The 18,353-nt window shown below is 32.5% G+C and overlaps 2 protein-coding genes across 6 annotated transcripts; both read left to right on the top strand.

Moving 5' to 3' along the window:
* The first annotated feature begins 158 nt into the window (after nucleotides 1-158).
* Nucleotides 159-7,045, top strand: Ints6 (integrator complex subunit 6). Of its 2 annotated transcripts, XM_076315139.1 has the most exons (9): nucleotides 159-897; nucleotides 1,071-1,148; nucleotides 3,274-3,513; nucleotides 3,610-3,790; nucleotides 3,875-4,602; nucleotides 4,706-4,981; nucleotides 5,065-5,398; nucleotides 5,481-6,224; nucleotides 6,389-7,045. In XM_076315139.1, the coding sequence occupies exons 1-9, from the start codon at nucleotides 781-783 to the stop codon at nucleotides 6,595-6,597; spliced, it is 2,907 nt and encodes a 968-aa protein (XP_076171254.1). In that variant the 5' UTR covers nucleotides 159-780; the 3' UTR covers nucleotides 6,598-7,045. The 2 variants fall into 2 exon arrangements, with proteins under 2 accessions (XP_076171254.1, XP_076171265.1); XM_076315150.1 differs by lacking the exons at nucleotides 159-897; nucleotides 1,071-1,148 and adding an exon at nucleotides 1,682-1,801.
* A 3,927-nt stretch (nucleotides 7,046-10,972) lies between these two features.
* Nucleotides 10,973-18,349, top strand: Stau (double-stranded RNA-binding protein Staufen). 4 transcript variants are annotated; one of them, XM_076319254.1, is made up of 10 exons: nucleotides 10,973-11,137; nucleotides 11,661-11,735; nucleotides 11,920-12,128; nucleotides 12,200-12,739; nucleotides 12,820-13,028; nucleotides 13,111-13,446; nucleotides 13,524-14,049; nucleotides 14,207-14,415; nucleotides 14,602-14,852; nucleotides 15,335-18,349. In XM_076319254.1, exons 2-10 carry the CDS (start codon nucleotides 11,683-11,685, stop codon nucleotides 15,339-15,341), a joined length of 2,340 nt encoding a protein of 779 aa, XP_076175369.1. In that variant the 5' UTR covers nucleotides 10,973-11,137; nucleotides 11,661-11,682; the 3' UTR covers nucleotides 15,342-18,349. The 4 variants fall into 4 exon arrangements, with proteins under 4 accessions (XP_076175369.1, XP_076175459.1, XP_076175599.1 ...); XM_076319344.1 differs by having other exon boundaries at nucleotides 17,151-18,349; XM_076319484.1 differs by having other exon boundaries at nucleotides 14,602-14,782.
* The last annotated feature ends 4 nt before the right edge of the window (nucleotides 18,350-18,353 follow it).

Raw genomic sequence — 18,353 nt, forward strand, 5'->3', positions numbered from 1 at the left:
ATTATATACGAGCGAAAATTAAGTATAAACATTTTAATATGTATTATTATAATTTGAAAACGGCATCACTGTGAAATTGAAATATTTGTATCGGACTATTGATTGATTGTTTCTCAATATTCTTTAGGTGCTCAGGTCCAACTACGCGAATCTATCTGCGAAACCGATCACTTTATTCAGTCAGAAGTAAACAGCATCACGGCACGCACGTACACAACGCAGAAATGCAATGCTTTTTGGACGAGCAATGACAAAGTCGCGATAGAGGGGGTAAAGCCAGTCGAAAGAAGCCTGTAGAAGGGGGACAGACGAGGGAAGAAGCGGGCAGGCTGGCATACAGACCTGTCCGACGCACGACGACTCGCGATCTCGTGGCTACGTTTCAGCTGCTATCCTGCGCCGTTGTCCACCAGACACGTTCGAGCACCAGAGGCGCGCGGCAGTAGTAGCAGTAGATTCGGTTCGGTGTAGAGGGAAAGAGACGCATATGTATATATATATATACACACACTAATTATATATATATATACACACAACGCGCGCGCACACACACATAGGAAGAAAAGGATAGAAAAGAAAGAGGTCGAAAGAGAGTAAGAGCGGAGCGGGCGCCGTTACGATAAAAGAAGTTTTTCGGAGAGCGTATTCGGGAGAGCGTTCAATGGTCGAAGCAGTTATGCGCCACGCCGTCATAGGGCTGTTAGCTAGCTAGTTCTGACTACGGGAGGTCTCGGGCCGCAGTTACGACCTCGAGAGAACGAGCGGGTTCGCCTCGCGAAGATGACCATAATAGTCTTTTTGATCGACACGTCGGCCTCCATGAATCAGAGGGCATATTTGGGCGGGCGACCCACGCTTTTGGACGTAGCCAAGAGCGCCGTGGAGACTTTCGTGAAGGTACGCCAGTCACACAGCTTTCCCGGCTCTCCCGGGAGGTTCGATTCGGCTGTGCTTGTGCTGTGTCGTCGTCGGCTCGTACCATCATCGTCAGAGAGAGAGAGCAACGTGGATAACGGCTCTCCTGCTTTACCTCTCTCGCCACTCTTTAATGCTAAATCCTTCTTTTTCAGGTAAGACAGAGAACGCCAGAAAGCCGTGGGGATCGTTATATGCTCCTGACCTTCGAAGATCCGCCCCAGAATATCAAGGTATGTTTTCTTTCGTATTTCACCGTCTTTACCGTTCGCATCTTCCGCACTTTTTGTCCTTTTCTTTCCTCCGTTTCCCATAATCTTTTTGTCTCTCTCACACATGTTATAGAGACACACGTACGCTCTCTGTACTAGCTACCGTGCAGGCCTAGGTAAGATATGCCTTTCATATAGTAAATGGTAAATAGGTTATTTTATTTCCAAGTCTGATCCATTACAATTGAAATAAAATACTGTTTTATTTGCATTGTCATAAAAATGGAGTACAGTTTCATATGAAGTAAACATCCAGACCTGGGTGCTATTTGATACAGAAGTATTTGGAATATTATTTTAAATAGTGGAAACTATTAAAATATTATTACTTTTTTTTTATGTTTTTATTGTATACCTTGTGATGGTGAAAATAAGATTATCATAGACTTTGAATCAGAGTTGGGTAAAGTTTGTAATAGAAATATTTTGTAGACCATCGCCTGGAAAATCTGTTTCGTGTTTCACACTGGGGTATCAAGGGCCTAAGCCGAAGCCCCAGTTTATTGTGCTTTGCAGCTGCAGGCCTCAAGAGTGTGTGACAAAATGCAGTATTGTCTTTAGGTTGTATACCCTTGAGGATTACGCAAATATAAGCAAGAATTATTCAATCAAATGTAAGCATGAATTTTTGCAGTGTTTAATTACAGATGTATTACTTCTCCCTTATACTTTCCCTACCTTATTTTCACCATCAAAAAAGATTTTAAATGTTAAAAATACTTGAAGATTTGAAAAAAATTATTTTTATTTTATTTGCATTCATTTTAATGTCCACTACTTAAAATAATACTCCAAATAATTCTATTTTAAATTTCACCCAGCTCTGATTAGCTGCCATGTTAATAATATTCCATGTATAAGCTTTTTCCATGAAACTTTTTTTCCTTTATATATTTTTTCAGTTTTCCCTTTCAAATAAATTTATGATTCGTTGTTTCGTGCGACGAGTCGATGTATTCGTAATGATTGCGGTATTCTTTGTCCCCTTCGATTGCTGAATAATTAATGTTCAGCAAGAATGCAGAAAAGTGCAGCGTGCACTGTCGCATCTTCCGTTATAGAAGAGCAGCATTGTGGGTAATGATACGCGGGTGGGGGTCTATCCACGAGGTTCCTTCTCTCTCGTACATATGCGCGCCAAATTTACGAAACTGATAATACACGACTTTGTCGATGAGACACGTTTTTTTTTTTTTTTTTTGTTAATTTTACTGGCCGCTTTTATAAACGCTTTTTCCTTTGCATAATGCTTCTCATAATCTAATTTTATATATTCAACTTAAAAGTGGACACTTTTACGTATTCAAGTTACTTTTTTTTATTTCAGAGTTAAATATGATGATCATGCTCATGGCTCAAGAATGGGCCAAGGTTGAAAGTTGTTATAAGGATTAAAGTACTGTTGCTGGGTTAATAATGGCAGAAAAGTGAAAAGAGTTTCCATGCATCAGTGGATCCTGACAATAAAGAATTACTATGGGGAGTTGATGCAAGCTAATATTGGTGGTAGATAATAAATCAAAAGAATCACCAATGCAATGAACAATTACTATTGTAAATTTTTACAATTTCTTTATTGTCTTAATTTCTAATGTTACATGGAGTATCTTCTCACTCTTCCATTATTGCAAAACTTTAGTGACAAAACTTCAGACCTTCTAACAAACTGTAATTTAAAATTTTTGTAGAACCATTAGTTTCATCATCAGTTTTGACCTGCAAATAAAAAATTGTAAAATATAAAATCAAGACATTTTTAGAAGCTGTTTCATGGTATGAATTAGATGGTATGAAATTGTGGAATTACATTTTAACTGTATATTTAATGCTTTAACAAATAAAATATCTGAATATTTTTTGCCGCTGTTAATGGATGATCAGATTGATTAAAATATTTAGATTAAGAATAAAAATTACAAGACAGTAATTTTTTATCTTTCCTTATCCTAAAACACTGAACACATAATTTTGCTACTTTGTATATATTTTAACAAATTTGTATTATTTCTAAAGAAAAACTGTCTTTATATAACTTTTCTTTTTCATTTTTTTGTCTTATAACTAAAATTATGTTTTTTCCTTTTAGGCTGGTTGGAAAGAAAATTTAGCAACTTTTATGAACGAGCTTAAAAATTTACAATGTGTTGGATTAACAACATTAGGTGCTGCTTTGAAACATGCTTTAGATGTTCTGAATATAAATCGTATGCAGACTGGAATAGACACATATGGTCAAGGAAGATGTCCCTTTTACCTGGAACCATCAGTAATTGTTGTTATTACAGATGGAGGGAAGTACACAACTAATAGTGGAGTAAATCAAGATGTAAGTTTATTAAATATTCAGAAAGTAAGAGTAACGTATGATTGTAATAAAACTTCTTACAAAACATACAATAATCATTGAAATTTTTTTTGAAAGTTCACATTGCCAATGCATTCTCCTATACCTGGATCTGAGTTAACAAAAGAGCCATTTAGATGGGATCAAAGATTATTTTCTTTGGTACTGCGACTATCTGGAACGCCAGCTGTTGAGAGAGACACTGGTTTAGTGGCAAGTGATTCATCTCCTATAGATGCTATGTGCGAAGTTACTGGAGGTATAAATAGTATTTTTATAATGTAATTTAACATATCTCTGAATATAAAAAATTCTAATTTAAAGTATTCATTGTTTATTGTAGGTCGTTCGTATTGTATAACATCCTTTAGAATGATGATGCAGTGTATAGATTCTTTGGTACAAAAAGTTCAGTCTGGTGTAGTAATAAATTTCGAAAAGATCGGACCGGATCCTCCACCTTTGGCTAATGAAGCACAACACGCGGATGATGATGAAAACGAAGACGAGAATAATACAACGAACGGAACGCGAGCGCAATATCCTTTAAATTCAGCAGTACCAGGCAATACAGCATGGCATTCCTGTAGAAGACTGATTTATGTTCCAAGATCTGCTCAGAAAGGTTTTGCTGTTGGATTCTGGCCGATTCCAGAAAGCTTTTGGCCTGACCTCAGCGCTAGTTCTTTGCCACCTAGGTCAGCGCATCCAAACGTCAAGTTTACTTGCACCAGCCAAGAGCCTATGGTGATAGAAAATCTTCCATTCGATAAATATGAACTGGAACCAAGTCCTTTAACGCAATACATATTAGCTAGGAAGCAACCAACGATTTGTTGGCAAGTTTTTGTAGCTAATTCCTATAAATCTAGCGACGTGGGTCATCCGTTTGGATATCTAAAAGCAAGTACTAACTTAACATGTGTGAACTTGTTTGTAATGCCCTATAATTACCCAGTGCTTTTACCACTGTTGGAAGAACTCTTTAAAGTTCACAGATTAAAACCAACAAATGAATGGAGAACACAGTTTCAAAATTACATGAGAACCATGCCCACCTATTATGCAGCGGTAAGTTGTTCATTTATTATAAATAGTAATGTTACATATTTACTTATGTTACATATTATTCATAATAAATGACACTCTAACACTACATATATTTGGTTTACAGTCCCTCAGAAGAGCTTTAACTAGAATGGGCGCTCCAGCACCATTAGCACAAACATTAATTCCTGATAATATGGATAACTCTTTATCCTATAGTGTCTTAAATTATTTAAAACGACTGAAAAATCAAGCTAAAATTGAATTTGATAGACTTTGCAACGAGGTTCTTTCTAAACAACTTGCTGCTGCCAATATGACAAAAAATTTAGTAAATGGTAGTTCAACAACAGTGACAGATGGAGTAAGAGTTATTCCTAGAACTCCTTTGAAGAAAGATTTGGTAAACACTTTTTATTATTCAGAATATTTTGTTTATAATTCTTTATAATAGAAAAATTCATTCTAGTTTTCTCATTTCAATAGGTATCACATCCATTATTACAAGACAAGTTTACAGGACTGAGGGATCAATTGAACGAGTTTGGTGGATTTGTAGTTGGATTAGTTAGAAGTCAGCAACGTGGCGCGCATAGTTACAGAAACGCGTTTGACGTTCCACGGAAGTCTCTTTTAGATCAAGTTGTGAGAATGCGTGCCAATTTCCTTCAACCTGGTTTGTTGCATACAAAATTACTTGATGACGATTACGTTCATTCAATGCCCTTAGCACAAATGGGAAATTATCAAGAATATTTGAAACGCATGACTCCGCCTTTAAGAGAAATCGAGAGTGTTCCAGTTAGACAGCATATGTTCGGTAATTATCCAAAATGTTCCATAAATATCATACAAAGTGCCGAAGTTCAAATAGTATTTTATTCCTTGTTGTTGAATTTCAGGTAATCCTTTCAAGATAGATAAAAGAATGATGGTTGACGAAGCGGATATCGATATGGTTGGCGCAACGTCTTCTACCTCGAAGGGCGGTCTTAAACGTACGTTACCTGCTTCGGACGGAGGATCGCTTGCTTCGAAACCGCCACCGAATAAACGAAAACCGGGTCCAATTCCTAAAGATGTAGTTGTACGGAGACCGTCGTACACACCTGCGAATACTCCACCAAGTTCGCCGATACCGTGGGTCGATGACACGAAAAATCAAGTAACTCCAGCTGCTGATTCGAATCAAGTTTCACCAAATACAGTGAATTCTACAACTCCTAGTATATCGAATACGCCGAGTGTAAATTTACCCGAGAAATTAGTGAATGGTCTTACAGAAATGCCGACAATACCGGTCTTTGAACCAATTCCAGTGGAACATACTAATAATCACATGGACGTTCCACCAACTTTGACGCCGGTAGTTAATAATGTCGACGCTCCTAAAATTGAAATAAACACGGAGAAAACGGAGAACGTTAAAAACGAGTGTAACAAACTACCTCTTAACGATTGTGTTGAAAATAGTGTAAAAGTTGAAAATTCAGTTGATGAAAGGTTGTCCAATCATGTCGAAGATAAACGGGAGCCCAAAGTAGAAAAAGACAAGATTTTGACAAAAAAAGAATTAGAAGATATTAGAAGACATAACTTGTCCGTTCGAGAACTTGTGTATAAAGAAGTACGGAGAAGAGGTACAAGTAAGTTGATATGGATATTTTTGTTATTTTGGTGTTGTTAACTAGTAATATAGATGGTATTATAAAGGAATATAATTTATTATTAAATATATAATTTTTATATAGTGTATAAACAATAAAATGCATGCAAGTCAGATTAATAATGATTCATGATGTTTTTTCAGATTATGCAACACTATTTTCACACTTACACCAAATTCAAGGGACTTTAGATATACGACTTGCGTTTTTGCGAGATATCGTCAAAGAATCATTACGATTTAAAAGACGTAATTTGGCATCATTGCTAGAAGAATATTTGAAAACTGTTCAAGAGGATAGCTGGACTGTAAACCACAAGGTGAATCACAATGGTGCCACAAAAATAAGTTAAGAATTCGTTGCATAATCAGGGCATTATTTCAATAATAAAAATAAAAATAAGAATTCAGTAAATAATGCGGGATGTCCAAATGGGGTACAAGGTATCTCATCAAGCAAGTCGTACATCTGTAAAGCGATAAGCGTATTAGCGTTTAAGGATGTATGTTGCCAAGACGCGCGGAGTGATAATAATTGATAAATCTAATGAAAGAAAATAGCATTCTGGATGTCAACCAAGGAGATATGGTTTTCATGCTCCTTTTTCTCTCTTGTTTTTCACTTCGTGACTGTACAGTTGGTAGAAATATGTTTCCTCTTGTTCTCTGCGAAAGATCAATAATGTGTGTTAAGACAATAAAGTCTTGTCAGCAGTAATAACTTTGTAATCGTGTGAGTTTTTACGTTTTTGCAACATATAAAACTCTATTGTATTTGTTCATTAAATATTCAAACTTTTATATTTTGAGGTTTCTCATTTAATTATCCAACGTTTTTAACAGCTTAATGTGTATTCATTATTACAAAATTGTTAGTATAGACTGTAAAGTGCAACAGTTTTTAAATATTTGTGATTAATACTAGTAAAAATAACAGCATGCCGTTTATAGGATATTGCCCAACTATTTTTCTTTAAAGAAGTAACTCATAAATTCTTTGAATCTTGAATGCAGGCATTCAAGACACCTTTTATTTGAGAAATATTTATTGTGTAATAATTAGCAATTGTAGTCTAACTTTCAAGTCCATCTATTTTTTAAATAAATTAAAGAAATATAGCGCCCTGAAAAAGTACAACATGAATCAAATAGCACAATTCTACCAGCTGCACAATCGAAAGTTTTGATGCATCAAAAGAACAACTATGTATTTTCTTTAACCGCATCTTTTTCTTTCTTTTCATTCGTGAAAGTTTTAGAGTACACTATTGTGATCTAGTATATAAATCAAGAGATAAGTTTATCAGCACACAATACGCTCTGTACATTTTGTTATATATGTTGTTAATAGTATAAAACCAAATTGAAGTCTCATTTTTATGAACAATGAAAAAACGCTTATACGCGAAACTTTAGAAATTGAATACATATCTTCTGTTTAAAAGATTGTAAAAATTTACATTTCGTAGGTAGAAAGAACATACTATATTTTATCATGTAATTCAGTAAATTAAAATACCCTGGAAATAGATCTGTTTTTGTTGTAATAAATCTTCTTTTACAAAATTCAATACATATGATATCAGCTTTTAAAGTATGAAAACTGTCATGAAAAATAATTTTTATAATCAACATTACCTTACAGAATTAAACTTAATGAAGAAAATTCAATGAAGGGTTGACAGTGCCTAATGCTATTGAAAATTAGTGTGAAAAATATTGTGTTTATTTTTCACCCACTTCAATGGTATTTTAATTCAATATAACTTTCAAAAGTTCTTATTAAAGAATGACAATATATTCATATATGTGGTAAAATGAAGCGGTGACAAAATTTCTGATGAAAGTAATGACAAAATAAAAACTATACAAGTTTTGTTTAATGCAATAAATTGCATGGTTTTATATAAACAAATTCACAATCATTTGATCAAAACCAAAAACAAAATTTGTATTATATTTTATATATAGTTTTGTATTTTGAATCATTATATGATTCTCATAGAGGTTTATTATTATACATTGGCTAGAAGTGGGTTGAAAAAATATACAATAAATAGCAATGATTTATACAAATAATAATGTCAAAATCACTTGTTACTGTCTATAAGGAGTGATAATGATTTGACCAAATATTAAGTAGATTGTCCTAGATTTAATGATCAGGAAGATTATCTTACCCATTGATCAATGAAATAGATCATATACAAATTTGTGCATATTAAAAACACATTTCCCAAGCAATCTCATCTACACATTACTTATTTCATTATCATTTATGTGAAAATAGAGAAAACTTCTAAGAGACATTAATAAATTGCAACATATCATCGTTATCATTAAATTACCAATTTATCTTAAATGCAAATATAAAAGGGCCTTTTCTAAAGATCTTCTAGCATCAGTTATATGTAGAACTGAATTCTAAACATTTTTTGGATTTTCTATAAATACATTTTTATATTAAAATCGTGATTATTGCCCTTTTATATTTAAACAAGTCTTAAGTAAGATAATCAACCTGAGCTTTTTTTACAGGGACACTAAATATCTATATTCTCCTCTTTGTAAATCTAGTAGCGAAATTGTATATCAAATAGTATTTATTAATTGAAATCGTTAAACGTTTAATAAATTATTTTATAATAATGGAGCTTAGCTGAGTCTCAAAGACAATGATGCTAGACGCTTACTGGCTCCAAAAAGAAATTAATAAGAAAGTTGAATGAACATAACACAAAGTGCGATTCTATAATGAATTAATAGATAGTAAGAAAAAAATATGACGAAGTAAGTAATACAATTATGAAATTTTGTTATACAAATTGTAATTTTTTATTATATCAACGTTTTATCCGAGCAAATTAAGTGAAGATAGTTGCAAAAAAGTGTCGAGAGTATAGGAAATTGCTGTGTAATATTTTCATTAAAATGATGTACATTATAAATTTATAAAAAATATTTGTATTTTTTTTTGTCATAAAAGTGTTTGATCTTATGACTCAATTATGTAAGAGTCATTTATAAAATAGGAAAGTATAAATTTAATACTTTTGCACATTAAGAGAAAACCTAAATTATATTCCTTAAAGCTACAAAACAATAATTGATGCGTTTACAATTTTTTCTATGCCCGAAACTCCATTAGATTAGAAACATGATTCTTTCTTAGCAAGTATCTTCAATTTGTTTCCAAGTTCATTTCAAATTGTAATTTATTATACCCATGTTACATACATCCTTATTGTATCATTTGAAATATACTTAATTATCCTTTCATTGGTACCTACACTACTAGTATGTACGTTATTGTACATATTCCATTGTAAATAGATATGTATTGATGGTTACTATTAACAAAATTCATATTGAAGTGATTGTTCCATTTTTACGTTTATATTTTAAAAAAAATAGCAAATAAGCTTTAAAAAAAATAAACCAAAAAACAATTGAGACATCATTTTATAGTCTGTTATTTTCCTGTAACATTTTAATTTATGTGTAAATATGATATGAAAGGGTATGAGATGTTCAGAGATAATGAATGCTGCTATAAGATGTGATTTTGATACTTAAATGCAAAAATAACATTTTTATGTAGAAGTATTTTGTTTATTTAGTAACTAGTTATATTTTTATTGTAGGATATTAAAACCGAAATTATTCCAAACTTATTAGACCTTTAAAATAGTACTTAATTAACAAAACTCAAATCCAAATTCAAGTAGTTATGGGTTATGTTTATTATCTTATACTAATACCATTTTTAACTTAATTTCAATTTAATCTTGATATGATTAAAGAACATAAATGTAATTAAGACGTAACAGAAAACAAAGACTACAAAAAATAGCAGTCTATAAAATTTAAATGATACTAATAACTTCTACAGGAAAACAATGCCAAGCAAATCTTAAGTCTTATACCCATAGTTAAAGCAATCTATATATGTACGCAATTATATTTAATATATTAAATAATTAGATCAAGCTTTTTTACGATCATTTTTTATCAAGAAAAATTGTTGTCTTTGGTATAAACATGCATTTATGCTACTCAAGTTTGCTTCAATAAGACTAATGATATTAGAATAATGTCAATAAAGAATTGTTCTTAATCATTATTCATTTACATTAAATTAAAAATAAGTTATGTTTATAAAAGAAAATGCAGAGAATATAAAAAAATTAATATTTATATATCAGGAATTAAATTTGATAATTTCGTTACGTTATAATTTGCATAAAGTATATTTACATATGAAACAGACTTTATTGTTAAGCTTTTAATCTTTGTATTTTTTATTTTAAATTCTGTAATTGTTTATTGCTAGGTAAAAATCTGATTATGCATCCATATACTCACCAATAATAACATTTGAATTTTTTTGATAAATGAAAAAATGATATTTGTAGAATATTTCCGTTATTTTGATCTTAGGAATTTGAATCTGCCATGCGGCACTTTACCACAATGTTCTTTTATTTATTATCCTTAAAGTGTTTTATCTATAATAATATACAGTATTAATTGAGTAAATATAACAAACAGAATGTGTATTTATTGATATAGCTATGTATTTGTAATAATCACGTAAGAAATTAACGTGCCCAATTCGTGGTTTGAAGAAACGAGAAGTATCGATCATTTTAATCGATATTGGGGACTTTTAAAAAAATCGGCAAGTAGGATGTCCTTTGGAAGGGATGAGAGACGGTGGCCGAGAGGCTCACATCAAAATGGCCGCATTTTAGTCTACAGACGATTTTTCTTTACTGTTTGCCAATAGCCGTGTAAAGGGCCTGGCAGTGTTCCCTAAAGTGGCAGATCTGTTTCGCCGGAAATTTTGCTGTTCAATAATCTAAAAATTTTCGTGAAATAGAACAAACTTCGGTAAGAAAATACGACGCATAGTTCCGCTGCCAAATAGCCGGGCCAAGCCCATTGTCTATTGACTAGTTTACTTGAAGGAAAGCAATTTCTTTTACATGATCAACGTTGTTATATTTTTTGGTTACAAATAAACTTTTTAAGTTTCTTTCGTAACGTTGATAATAGGACGTACATTTTCGAGTTCTGTCAGATAGATTCTAAACTTAGTTATTGTTTTTAAAATTGTGAAATCACTTATGTATACTATATTAATTTACATTGAGTAATGAGATCTATTTTGTAAAAGAACATGTCTATTGCTAACATAATTATTGCAGACTATTATTTTCTAAGTATAGATCTTGTTTATATACAGTTGTGTTATTATCTTTGTATAAGTTAATGTTTAACCCCTACTTGTAAAAATTTGCATTGGAAAGTAGATTTGCTGTAAACGTATCATATGAGGCTAAAGAACATATAGGTAGTTTTTGTTCTAAATATATTTTCTATGCCATTTATTTATTGTCTTTTTCAATTGAAGGTTCTGCACAATATTTTATACGATGTTACGTCATCAACATCATACAATACAAAACCAACTTAGAGATCATAATAGGTTTGTAATGACTCTTTTATTATTATATTTTTTATTATAAGTTTCTTTTATAATATTTTTACATCAATAATTTTACTCACTTATAAAAAATATGTAATATACAATTGAATATTTTTGATGTGCAAAGTTTCATACATACTTTTGTTTTTACTACTAGTAATTGTATACTATGATCTTCTGTTAGATTGGGAGGTTCGATGCGTCCCATGCAGCAGGCAAATATGGCCCCTCTACATCAGCCGCAGCATCCGCTACCGCATCGGAATCCACATCAACAAATACTGTCCATGCCCCCCCATCAACAACACATTCATCACATGCAACATCCTGGACCACCACATGGAAATCCACGACAACCGATGTTGATGGGCATGAATGCACATAATACAAACGGTAATACTTAATAAACATGAATTATTTTTTATACATTGACAAATTACTTTTAGACATGCATTTTATTTTAGGCACCATGGTTAGCGTCAGTCTAAAAGACCAAGCAAACACTGTCTCTGTGACTCTACAAAATCCGAATGTTCAACAGCCACAGTATTCACAGCAACAAAATAATCAACAAAATCCTCCTCCGCAACACATTCAACAACCCCAAAGTATGGAACAAAATAAACCAGCAACAAATGAAACCAACAACGGAGAGTCCAGAGATCAGAGTCCACCTACTCAGAATCATGTCAATGTGACTGATTCAGCTTTGGCAAACATGAAAGAAAAAACACCAATGTGCTTATTGAATGAGTTAGCACGTTTTAATAAAATTCAACATCAGTATAGATTGACTAATGAACAAGGACCAGCGCACAAGAAACGATTCACAGTAACATTGAAGCTTGGGGAGGAGGAATATATTGCTGAGGGTCCTAGCATAAAGAAAGCTCAGCACAGCGCTGCAACTGAAGCATTAACGAGGACCTGGTATCAACGACCTCCACCAAAACCTACTAAAGCAATGAGAGTTGGTCATCCAGGAAAATGTTTTAGTGGTTCTGGTAATTATACGTTATTTATTACATAACTATAGAATAAAACTTAAACGTTCTAAATTTCTAATGTAAATTGTCTACCACAGGGAATCTGCCTCCAACTGTTGAATTAAATACTTTGGCTATGAAGAGAGGAGAACCCACTGTTTATACATTTAGACAAGCTCCTCCAGCAGGAATACATAAATATGTTTCTCATGGCTTAGATCTCTTTCCTCGAATATTCAATCCACGTTTTCCTACGTATAATCGTGGTTTCCATGCTGAACCTCAATTGTATCTTGTGTCTTTGAAGGTAAGAAAATAATAAATGTTTCTGTATAGTAGTGATTCTAATATAAATGTATCTAAACTTTATTAAATATAACAATTCACAGGTAGGGGAACGTGAATTCATTGGCAGAGGGCTGACAGGTCAAGCAGCACGACATGATGCAGCTAGTAAAGCTTTAGAACAATTACGCCAATTGCCATTACCGGAAGAAGTAGCAAATGCTTGTAACACCGGCGAAAACGGTACATTAGGCGAAACTAAAGATCCCATTGCCGAATTAAAGAGTCCTGTGTCGTTAGTTCATGAGAAAGCATTAAAACGTGGTTTACCTGTTAGTTTTGAAGTTGTGTCAGAAATTGGGAAACCTCACATTAGGACGTTCAGGACAAAATGCACTGTTGGAGATAAAGTAACATTAGGAGAAGGACCCTCAAAGAAAGTAAGCTTTGGCACTATATCATTTTCAAACTTTGTAACATAAATAATTTTAAATCATTTGTTTATGGCATAATGCAGGTATCAAAAAGACATGCGGCAGAGTTCATGTTGGAAGAACTTAATCGTCTGCCTCCATTGCCCGAAACTATACAAAATCGTCCATTACGAGTGAAACGCAAACCACTAGCAACGAAGAAGAAGTCGCGCAACCTGATAAAAGTGTATCAGGAACCACGTTCTGAATCTGAAGCTGCGGAGGAAGTCAATCCAGTTTCACGACTGGTTCAAATACAGCAAGCTAAACGAGAGAAGGAACCCGTTTATAATTTATTAGAACAAAAGGGTACATCAAGACGAAGAGAATTCGTTATGGTGGTTACTATGGGACAACATTCTTCTCAGGGAATGGGTCCCAATAAAAAATTAGCTAAAAGAGCTGCAGCAGAAGCTCTTCTAACACAATTAGGTTATAGTAAACCACAGCTACAACCCACAAAGCCATCGATAAAAACGGGAGAAAGCGAAAATACTGAAACAAAGCCTAGAAAAGTTACCTTCTTGGAAGATGAGCAAATTAATGAAGCTCAATCTCACCCAGTAGGAGGTGAGATATAAAAAATATACACTATTATAGATAAAATTGTATAATATTTATTTTAAATTATCATTTATAGAATTATAAATGATAAAATTTAATGATTATGGTATACATGTCATTTATTGGCCATGAAAGTTTTGAAATATTTCTTAATTTTAATCAGGAACTATTGGACGTCAGTTAGTACCTGGACTTTTATTAGTGGATGGAGGCCAAGAATCTAAATTAGGTAGCGGACCTAGTGTGCAAATTGTTGCTGAAGAATTAAGAGGACAACAGCAACAAAACCCAGCCGCAGTTTCTCCCAAAGATCAATTGAAATATCTTTCTCAATTATTTAACTTCAGTGTGGAATTTAGTGATTTTCCCAAGGTAGTCATTGATATTAAAATTTTGTTACATAATTTATAACGAACATTAACAGATAACATGTAATCAAATATAGTATTAAAGTGTACAGCAGACTAATGATGAAAACTTAAATTAGTATAGAATAGCGAATTTATATAATTAATTTATCTTTTTGCACAGTTTTAATCAATTACATATTGATTTCAGGGAGCAGTAAATAAGGAATATCTGTCGCTTGTAACGTTAAGTACAGATCCACCGCAGGTTTGTCATGGCAATGGTCCAACAAGGAGTGCGAGCCGTGACCAAGCAGCATTAAAAGCTCTATGTACTTTAAGTAAGCTGGGTCTCGATAATGCATCTAATTCACAAACGAAAAAGGATAAAGGTGCGTCTGGAGACGGAATACACATTAGCATTCAAGTTAAAAACAATATAATGGATGGAACTATTGATAAGTAATTATGTAATATTTAAGATTTACGTATATAAGTTCAATTTACGTTGCCGTTTTAAGGCATTGCAAAGGAAAATTAAGGATATTTCACGCAGTCATTGATGAGAACGAGATATGTTTGAAAATGATCTTATAAAAACGAGTGATTTCATATAGATTTAACATTAATATCACTGTTAATGTTAAACCTTAATACTTTGAATTACATCGTGGAATTTTTAAGATTGATAATTTAATTGTATTTTCCTTTATTTATTCTGTAAATGAACACAGATATTAGTGTTCCGTTTACAATACTATTATTATTATTTTTTTTTCTTATTATTGTTATTATATGCTTCTAGTATTTTTCACTATGTAACAAGATTGCAAGTTTTTGTTTTTATTAGTATTTATATTGCTTTTACGTAATCTTTCGAAATTATTTTTATGTAGTCTTAATCACATGTTCTACTTTTATTAATGTATTTGTGTATATTACAGTTGTTGAATGAACTAATCGGTGGGAAAATAACTCTCCTCAATCTGTCTCTCTGGGCCTTATTACATGGTAACTTCAAACGTTGAATCACCAATGACTCGGTCTTCGCATATTACGCCATTGCTTCTTTAACTTAATGGACAACGTATTTGGAAGATCAATAGCTTTTTATGGAGGATCAATCTTTTGCAGTGCCTTAATCGCATCAGGAAATTGCTCAAGCACCAATAACTAATAAGTCATTGTTGAGCACACAAAAATGCCTTTCTTTTAGAAGTGGAAATGACCGATCAGTCGCAGTAGTCTTTGATAGACTTCTGTGATGATTACAAAGCGTAGGGCTTACGCATACGAATGCGTATCGAGTATATAATTTAAATCATTTTTCTACGCTTTAAAGATACACAGTAGTACCTTGAAATAAAAATTATTGGTGCTTGATCAAGATTGTGATCCTAACAGTGGTTATCGATTCTATTATATTTATTATAACAACTTCATTGATAGGACCACAATCAACAAACATGAATTGTTTAAACATCGTAACTGAACAAAAATGATCATTCTCTAGAGAATCGTGGTTTATGATCATGGCAACATTGTAGAAACGTTAAGTGAAAGAATATTGAAATCTGAGATGAAATGCGGCCATCTCTTAATTTCTCTATTTAATCCTTGGCTTTCTCATTCTTCGCGAATAGAATGTCTATTATGTCGTATTACCTGATACGAGCGCATATAAATCAGTAAAACAGTTTCGTGTATCTTTATTTACATGGATCTACAGAAGTGACTTTAAAAAAAGTCGCCTTCGTACTAAAATCTTTTACCGTTTTGTTGAGCAAAGCGGAATCTTTATTAATAGTTATTTTGACATTGTACATAACGATTGGTACAAAAAACGAAGCGCATTTTTCCGAAACGAAATTCGATTAGAAACTTCGAAGAGTTACGTGTCCCCAACCGAATAATAAAATGATTAACGTTGCAAAAATTGTGAAGTCTTTGATTGTTATTGTTTTATTAAGTTAATATTATAACGGGACTACAACAATTTTAAATGACAGTATTAATTAGAAAGAAATAAGAAAGCTTTGGAAATTCGTTGGGGACTCTTTAACGTACTCGACTATTCTACGAGTTTCCGTTCAAGTCTATAAAATTGAAGAAAGGTAATGTGATATATTCATATTATTGCCCCAATTTGCTTTTCTGTGGGGCCTAGAAGCACTCTGGGGTTATATTCATGTTTTGCAAGGTATTGAGAAGTAAAGGACATTCAAATTTTCATACATCCGTTATCCAAAAAAGAAAACGAAAAATGATTTTGGATGTATCGGAAATTGTAGTAGGAAATGGTAATAATTCAAAATTTGTCCCGTTGCGTCATGATTATTAAAGAAATACGTTTGATTTGAATTGAAGGAAATAACGTAATAACACTCTTGAAACAACGTCGAGAATTTTGTCTTATTGCCAAGAATTTAAAAAAAAGAGTAATAATGAATGAAGATAATAGACTTAATCGTATCTTCGTCTAACGTTCTATTGAAGAAGAAGAATACGATATCACATTTCTTGTCAAAGACTTATCTTACATTCATTATTCTCATTAAATTATTCAAAAGATTTCTCGAAAGTTATTCGATCATTAAAAAAAAAAAAGAACAAAAAACCAAAAAAAAGAACATACGCAAGCGATATTGTTAAATTATGGTAATACGATTGTTTTTTCCATAATCTGTAATATGCTCCGTATCACGGAGATAGAAAAAGGGAAGAATTGCTTATGTCATTTACAATACTTTTTTTTTTCAGATAATCTTTCGTAACGCGCGATACCTTCCAAAATAATTTATAGGTCACTCGAGGACGAGTTAATGAATGTTCCTTTTTCTGAAATATCGCTTCATAGGTGGGCCTTCCTTCTTCACGTGGGATTCACTGTTCCAAACAAAAGAGAATGAGAGAAAAAATTAGTGATAGCCTCTCTCTCTCTCTCTCTCTCTCTCTCTCTCTCTCTCTCTTTCACATAATTTTTTTCAGCAAAAGAAAAACATGAATCCTACGAAAGCATACCCCTGTTGCAGGACCTATTTTATCCGCGTAAACTATAATACAATAGTTAGTCGTAACAATAAGCGAATAAAGTATTAATTACTAAGATGTGAAGTGGGAATATCTCGAAGGAATACGAAGATAAATCCAATTCCAAGAGATGACGCGGATGCAGTAGAATAAAAGGTCACATTCTAAACGTTTATTTCACAAATAATGCTTTCCTTTTAAATCTGTAACTATCGGACAGTTACAATATCGACACTAAAAACTATGTACTTCATTGTGATTGAACTGTAAATTACCTATTAGTAGCAACGTACATATTTTCTTTTTTCGTTTCAGTTATTGATACGTAAAATGCACAAAAATTGTCTCGAATATAATATTTTGAACAAATATGATAGTTTGATACCTATGCTTAACAAGTTTTATTTATGTGAATTGTACCGATAGTTAAAGATAGTTTCGGTGGAAGCAAACAAAAACACAAATAACTGATCAAAAAGTTCCGTTAAAAGAATTAAACCACCCTAAGTTAATTTAGTTTTGTAATGCTGTTACGTGTCTATATTAAAAAAAAAAATAATTAAAACATACCTTTTTTCATTGAACAAAACGAAAAGATTATGATAAACGATTATTGTTTTTAATCTTATCGTATAGAAAATGAAAGTTGCGCTTAAATTAAGTTAGTCATTTTGTTTCTCTTATTCATTCCCCAAAAGAGTATAGTCGCAAAATGTGATTTTCAGTAACGTCGATCAAAAAGCGAATGATCATACCAGGAAATTAAGAAGTAGGCAGTATGGCAGTAGAGATTTTACACTGATAGTTTTTTATGTCGACAAATCGTTAACTTCGTTAAAAAAAAGATTGTTTAATACGTAGATACCTACTGCTTATTTAAACTTTATCGGTTTGTATTTGACATCAATAAATAATTGTAAAAACGTTAATGTT

This window comes from Ptiloglossa arizonensis, chromosome 1, assembly GCF_051014685.1.
Source record: "Ptiloglossa arizonensis isolate GNS036 chromosome 1, iyPtiAriz1_principal, whole genome shotgun sequence".
Taxonomy (NCBI): domain Eukaryota; kingdom Metazoa; phylum Arthropoda; class Insecta; order Hymenoptera; family Colletidae; genus Ptiloglossa; species Ptiloglossa arizonensis.

What these genes read in the sequence shown, in the direction of transcription:
- Ints6 (XM_076315139.1), top strand. Translation starts at nt 781, where the DNA reads ATGACCATAATAGTCTTTTTGATCGACACGTCGGCCTCCATGAATCAG. An exon ending in CCGTGGAGACTTTCGTGAAG is followed by an intron (nt 898 to 1,070) that starts GTACGCCAGTCA and finishes CTTCTTTTTCAG; the next exon opens with GTAAGACAGAGAACGCCAGA. An exon ending in ATAGTGGAGTAAATCAAGAT is followed by an intron (nt 3,514 to 3,609) that starts GTAAGTTTATTA and finishes TTTTTTTGAAAG; the next exon opens with TTCACATTGCCAATGCATTC.
- Stau (XM_076319254.1), top strand. Translation starts at nt 11,683, where the DNA reads ATGTTACGTCATCAACATCATACAATACAAAACCAACTTAGAGATCAT. An exon ending in CAACTTAGAGATCATAATAG is followed by an intron (nt 11,736 to 11,919) that starts GTTTGTAATGAC and finishes ATCTTCTGTTAG; the next exon opens with ATTGGGAGGTTCGATGCGTC. An exon ending in TCAATCTCACCCAGTAGGAG is followed by an intron (nt 14,050 to 14,206) that starts GTGAGATATAAA and finishes AATTTTAATCAG; the next exon opens with GAACTATTGGACGTCAGTTA.